This window comes from Amblyomma mixtum, chromosome 2 (assembly GCF_055824585.1).
Source record: "Amblyomma mixtum isolate Tamu chromosome 2, ASM5582458v1, whole genome shotgun sequence".
NCBI lineage: Eukaryota > Metazoa > Arthropoda > Arachnida > Ixodida > Ixodidae > Amblyomma > Amblyomma mixtum.
The window spans coordinates 124660286-124666917 of NC_143013.1; the positions used below are offsets into that span (position 1 = coordinate 124660286).

General features: G+C 47.5%; 1 protein-coding gene across 1 annotated transcript; it reads left to right on the plus strand.

Annotated features, from left to right (window-relative positions):
* Nucleotides 1-1413: 1413 nt before the first annotated feature.
* On the plus strand, nucleotides 1414-3195 carry LOC149360772 (neprilysin-like). The gene has a single exon (XM_089567922.1). The coding sequence runs from the start codon at nucleotides 1414-1416 to the stop codon at nucleotides 3193-3195; it is 1782 nt and encodes a 593-aa protein (XP_089424048.1).
* Nucleotides 3196-6632: the final 3437 nt, after the last annotated feature.

The window sequence follows — 6632 nt, forward strand, 5'->3', positions numbered from 1 at the left end:
AAATGTAAACAGGGAAACTTAAGGGCCTTCTTGACCACATCGTTAAAGAACAAAAATTCTATATTGTTTAGATTGCCTGCTATGGTGTCTATAAAGAGAGCCCAATATTCTTGCAATTTTGACGCCCAAGCATTTTGGAAACTGGTGCATTGGGTCTATATGGTATGCATGAATTATAACCTTCAAGAATAATCCGGTACCTTCTATTTTATGATGACATGAAGTTTGACTAAGTAAATTTTGTATTCGAGCTCATTTCACCCACTAATCCTCTTAATAAAATACGGGAGTGGCCCCACCAAAGTTTTCACTGTCCTTAGGAATTTCTCAGCGTGAGAGAATTTCAAATTTTGGGGGTCCTCAGATTTTCAATATTGGTGGATCTCTATCATAGGCCCATTGGTGGTCAGGTGATGTTGATTGCGGTACGACCTTTTAATGGCATTCATTATCGCGGGGAGTCCTCGTACGAATCTTGGTACAGTGGCGCAGCTATTAAGCGCCACTGACGAAGATGGTGGCTACTTCAAACACAACCACCGGTTGGGCTTGTGCGACCAAGCTTGCTCATTCGGAGCTCCCGTAAGACTCATGTGCAGCGCCACAATGGGCGGGTTGGAATTGCATCGAGTTTAGCAACGGTGCGTGGTTTGCTCACAATCCGTTTGCACACAGCTCAACATCACGTGACCTCTTTTCGCCACTGTAATAATTTCTTTACAAAGAAGTAGGAATGTTCTTCTGAGAGGGTATACTAAACTCTTTCGTATTTATACTTACTATAACTGTACAACACTTTATTGTTATGTATTTCATCACTTTTGACATCAAATCTGGCCGCCTTCGACTGCAAATGTCACAGTAATACCTTAATTTCTAACACCATCAAAGTCAAAATACCACTGGTATCTTAGGCCGAAGTTACCTAAGTTAAGCTTGGTCCTGCACAAACACTGTCTTGTCCTCGTGTTTCCTAATGTGCAAGATTTTCATTACCCCATCAGGACACTGGAATGCAGGAAAGGGCACATAAGCAGACTATCATATTAAATAACAACTCTGCAATTTCGGGTCGAGTAATACAAAGCTCCTCTCGGTCTTTAGGTGAGAAGTCCACGTGAGACCTTCGGCAGCAGCGCAGGAGTGCTCCTGAAGAGGGAGATTCTGATCAGCCTCGTTGCTATAGCGACCATGCTGTTTTTGTTAGTCGCCCTCTTCTTCCTAATCCCCACGACGACACCGAAAGTAAAAGACGGCTTCTGCGTGACAGACGACTGCCTTTCACACGCAAGCCTTCTCAAAGGGACTCGAAGCACAAAGTTTGACCCGTGCCACGACTTCAGTGCCCACGTCTGCTCAAACTGGTCACCGCCAAAACACAGGGAAGAAATTAAAGATTTTGACACCTCCGCTATGGTAGACATGGTCTACTCATGGCTCCTGGACCTGAGCACGACTCTGCAAAAAGGGTCCAAGGCGTTCCCCGTGGCCAACAAGGCACTGGCTATGCTAGAGTCTTGTATGGGCAACTCCTCCACGTACGGAACAAACTTGAAGGCTTTCCGGCAATTTCTGAATGATCTCAGACTGCCTTGGCCGAATCCACCAAAACAAGGTACCGATGCGCTTGGCGTGCTCGTAAATCTGGCCTACAATTGGCAGGCTTCCTTCTGGTTCAAGGTGAGAGTGTCTTTTATGCATAAAGGCGCATACAAAGGCAAGCGCAGCATTATTTTGACGCCTTCTCCTCTGATTGCCATCTCCCGCAAGCAGCACCACGCTGTCATGAGAGACGGAAAGAACGCGTACGTCAAGTACTGGATGGACTTCTACGTAGCACTCTTCGGCGACATAAAAACAGCCAGCAAAGAACGGGCGCTGCAGACAGCCAAAATGGAGGGTGACATTTCTGAGTCCATCAAAGAGGCTTTACACGCCTCACCAAAAGATTCGGCTGTGTTTCCGATAAGCGAGCTCGAAGTGTTCACGAACGGCATAAGCTCCCGCCGATGGTTGCAGCTGCTGAAGAACGCAACCGCCTTGAATCCCGAACTGACTGAGCATGACGCTGTTGTTACTACCAATGTACTTTTCCTGCAGACAGTGGGCAACCTGTTCAAGAAATACACCAACGCTGAGATCTTGGATTTCCTTGGGTGGCAATTTGCCCAGCACTATGCACCTGTGTCAGACAGCGGCCTTCTGGTGGCGCGTTACGGCGACCGCAGGACAGCCAGAAGCTTGCGACCCGCCTTCTGCGGATTCCACATCGAGGTGCCCTATAGGGTGCTCCTCCTATCCCTGCGCTTTGCGTCGCGGCTAACGCACACCGACAAGAAACTAGTCGACGCCGGCTTCGACCGCCTTGTATCGACGGCTGTGTACTTGCTCAACGATTCGGTTTGGTTAGACTCAGAGAGCAGATCCTTGGCCACTGAAAAACTTCGTGCTGCCAAATTGCGGGTGTGGCCTCCCGCCAAATTTCTCAACGATACAAACCTGGAGGAGCTATTTCGAGCGTTTCCGGAAAAAGAAGAGTCGTTTGGCGACTACGTCATCAACTCGCGCCGGAGCATCAGAACAATCAAGAGAACGCCGGAGTTCGACACAGTGCTTGAGATGCCGGAGAACTATGGCCTGCCTTATTTCGAGTACGACTACGTAGAAAACACCGTAGGTGTCGCGATCGGTGCGGTGGCCCGCCCGCTATTTTACAGCAAAGGCACTCTGGCCATGTTCTATGGCGGATTTGGCTTTTCGCTCGCATTAGAATTGGTCAAGGCGCTAGACCAGGAGGGACTCCAATGGCACCCCGATGGACGGGTCGTCGACTCGTTCCTCAGCGCACGCTCGCAGGCTGTTTTCGAAGCCAAAAATAGGTGCTTTAACAACAGTGAGCTGGCCGGCAGCAGAAGTGTATTTCCAGAAATACCGGCGCTGCAGATCGCCTACTCTGCCTTCCTCGACGCAGCCAGCGAAGGCGGGAACACAACGCAGATAAGCACCGAGCTTAACGAAGAGAAGGTATTTTTTCTGACCATCTGCCACATGACATGCACCCGGCAGGACGTCAAGAACCCGTTCTCGGTTGTCTGCAACAAACTTGTGCGCCACTCTGCGGCTTTCGCAAAGGCATTCCGCTGCCCGGAAGGATCTCGAATGAACCCGAGAAATAAGTGCAGCTTTTTTGACTGATACGATAATTTTGTGGGGCTAGAATTTTTTAAGCTTTACGACGGTACTGTTAGTTTCTGTGAACACCAACTAGCATTGACTACTATGTGCAATGTTGTGTCATCATAAAAAATATCTTGTGCAATCTATATGGAAGTGGCGAGAACTTTGGAAAACTGCGGCGATTTTCATCTTTTTTCTTTGTATATTGATTCATCTGATGTGATGTTGTCTCATAGGCGTTTTCACATTTTTACGATAGCCTTGCTCTCGGGTAACAAGCGGCGACAGAGATAATTTTCGAACTGCCCTAATCAAAGCTGAGCTCATAGTATTGAAATATCCTTCTTAAGCAAGGAAATCGAGGCGGGTGCCAAGCTTTGTAGCTAGCTAAATTTGGTCATGGATCTGTGGCAGCTTCTAGACACGTTCTTTTGTTTTTTACAAATGCAGTCATAGTGCCCAAGGCCAGAAGTTGCGTACTCTTGCTAAGAATTCTACTTTCGGTTTCAAAATAGCGTACTCCTACGCTGAGATTTCACTGAAGCTGCAAAATGGTGGCGCCTGCTGTTATCGGGGACCTAGACGTTCAAAGAGATATCTTATCTCATTTGCAAGTCGCTTTTTGCACACTACGACACTTCGTCGAATGTCGACCTGTTAGCTTAACCTGGCGACTTTTGTGTGTGTTGTTGTCTGTTGAAGTGGACATGGGGTGCTTAATTTTGAAATTACGTTATTTCTTTAGCCACTGTTAAGTCATCCATTTGCATTAGCGGTGTATCCAAGTGTTGGATCCATTGAAGTCACTGTCAGTTAGTTCGCCACGCCATGTTATTTTAACCTTTAAATTTTTGTTTCGTCTCGGACAACATAAAAAAATTGATGTCAGAACAGGTAGCGTTGTGGTTCAAATATAAAAGCTTTCTATTTAAACGCATGGTTTTATTTTCGGTGAGCTCTTAATTTTTGGACGCTAACGGTTTTTTCTCGCTGCAGAAAAGGAAACTGAGAAGAGAAACGCATCCAGCATAATAAAGTTGACGTTTTTCACTCATTCTTAGAACTAGTGTCGTCTGAATGCTGAAGCTCTCGGGCGCATCATTGTTGCCAACGTTTCTGCTGCAGAGTGCGACCTATTTGTTCATACATTAGGTGACTTTTCATTAAGCCGGAGGAGGAGGACGACAACGCACCGGAACGTTGTGCGAATGAGTTGCTCGGTCTTTCTCACGCAGTTACAGTTTTTGGTCTTCGATGTCACAGCCACGACCCTAATTTTGGCGAGCGCCACATTTATGTTTGGCAACCATGCTCATAAGTGTTCAGAATTGTGTGCTCCTTGCGGCGTTTTCCAGTGTAGTCTATCGGAAGTACAACCTCACCCCCCTTCGCCCCCCCCCCCCCCGCCCTCCACTGTACTATTTGTGCGGAATATTTTGAGATGTCGAACTTAAATATACTGAAGAGTAGCACAGGGGACATTTCTTGTCAGTCTTACGTGCGCTGATCTGTAAAATACTATGTCTACTAACTGCTTTAAGGTAGACATTTAGGGCAAATTCCAGTTTTGCAGCTTTGATTTGTATATTCTCTGTCGGCAGAGCGTTTAGTTACTATTAGAATTGAGCGTTTTTAAGCTTGTCAATGTTAAAGTTGTCGCAGCCGCATGTCGTTTTTCTCCCGAGCAGTTAAGTGAATCATTTCGTGTTCAGGAACGAGAGGCATTGAGAGACGGGGACGGGCGACTTCCTGTCGGTCTATGTCTCTGGCCGTTGCGCGTGTCGCGCCGTGCAGCCTGGTGTCCAACTGGCTCACCTGAGACAGAGAGAGACTTTAATGAATAAAGGAGAGGTCTGCCTGGTTATAGACCTGGCATACTACTACAGACCGACTTTACTGAATAAAGGAGAGGCCTTCCTGGTTATGGGCCTGGCATACTATACTACAGACCAGGGTGAGAGAAGAGGGTGAAAAAAAGAGAATAAGGAAAAAAAAGACGATGTCAAGCATACTGATGAACACTCACGCACTCACCAACACACATGATTATCAAAAGATGTCCACTAAATCCGTGTCTATAAAAAACACTGGGAATGTTTTGTCCCTCGCGCAGCCGAAGTCGCATCGCTCAATGATCCAAGGACATGCTCCAGGTGCACGGGGCTATCCTGACGGAGTCCTGAAGCACTTAAAAGTGCCTTGAGACGGGGAGTAAAGATTAGGCAGCGGCAGATCAACAGCTCAAGGTCCTCTCGCACACCACATGCCGAGTGCAGAGGGCTACTTGAGGCACTAATTTTATAAGGATAGAATTTAGTGGAGCCAACATCCAGACGAATTCGGTGCAGGCAATTACGATCAAGTCTATCTGAACTGGGTGGCATGCGAAATTCACAAGTGCGGTCGATGCGAAGAAGGGGTCTGTATTGACGCTGCTGATCACACCACAAAGAGCGTTTCATCTGCAGGATTTAACAGCCAGAAGTCTCGCGCCATCACTATGAGAAAAGGGTATGGGTAGGAGGAGGGAGGTGTCGCCATGCGCGGACCTCGCTGCACTGTCAGCATGATCGTTGCCTGTGAGGCCACAGTGAACGGGTAACCACTCAAGCACAACACGGTGACTTAGCTCAAAGGCCTTGGTGCGTAGTCTGTTCAAATCATCGACGATCTGCTGCTGAAGGCTTCATGATGATTTTATCGATTGTATTGCAGCGCGAGTGTCTCTGAAGGTAATCCACGCTGTTGGCGGTTGTTGTAGAATGCAATGAAATGCTGCTCGCGGAGCAGCCAACTCGGTAGCAGTAATCGAGGTGCGTTGACCGAAATTGTTGTGCGCGTTCACGAAATCGAGACGCCAAGCATTGATGAGATGGATGTGACACAGCCATCACTGTAGATTTGGCGGTACGCACTGTAGCAACCATATATGTGCTCGAAAGCAACGTATTCAAGGGCAGGATCGGGAGTGTTTTGTTTTTCTTTTAATGCCAGGGACTGTGGTCTTGATTTTCCATGCTGCGTACCTCCATGATGCGTAGGGGGTCGTGGTGTGGCGCTGCTACTGTGATGAAAGAATGTCAGAAACATCCTCTATAGAGTACTCTGCGAATGGATGGTTAGGTACACGAGCGACAAACCACACCTGGACACAAAGGAGCTCCTGCACTAACAGTACAGATGCAGATAGACGTCTGCTTTCTGCCCGAGTACCTCCTGTGGAGGTGTTTTTCGGAAGGTCGAGGCAGATTCGCAATTCTTTAGCTTGCATAGCTTCCAGGATCTTAATATCGGTTTGAGAAATACCCTGAAGAGCTGGGAGACTGCAGCGCAAAAGACCTTCACAGACCACGCTATGCAGTCGTAGTAATGACGTTGTAGAACAGCCTTTTCTGATGGTGGAGAGCATACAAAAGGTAGAGGCGTAAGAGCAGAGCTTTATTTTCAGCTGCTTC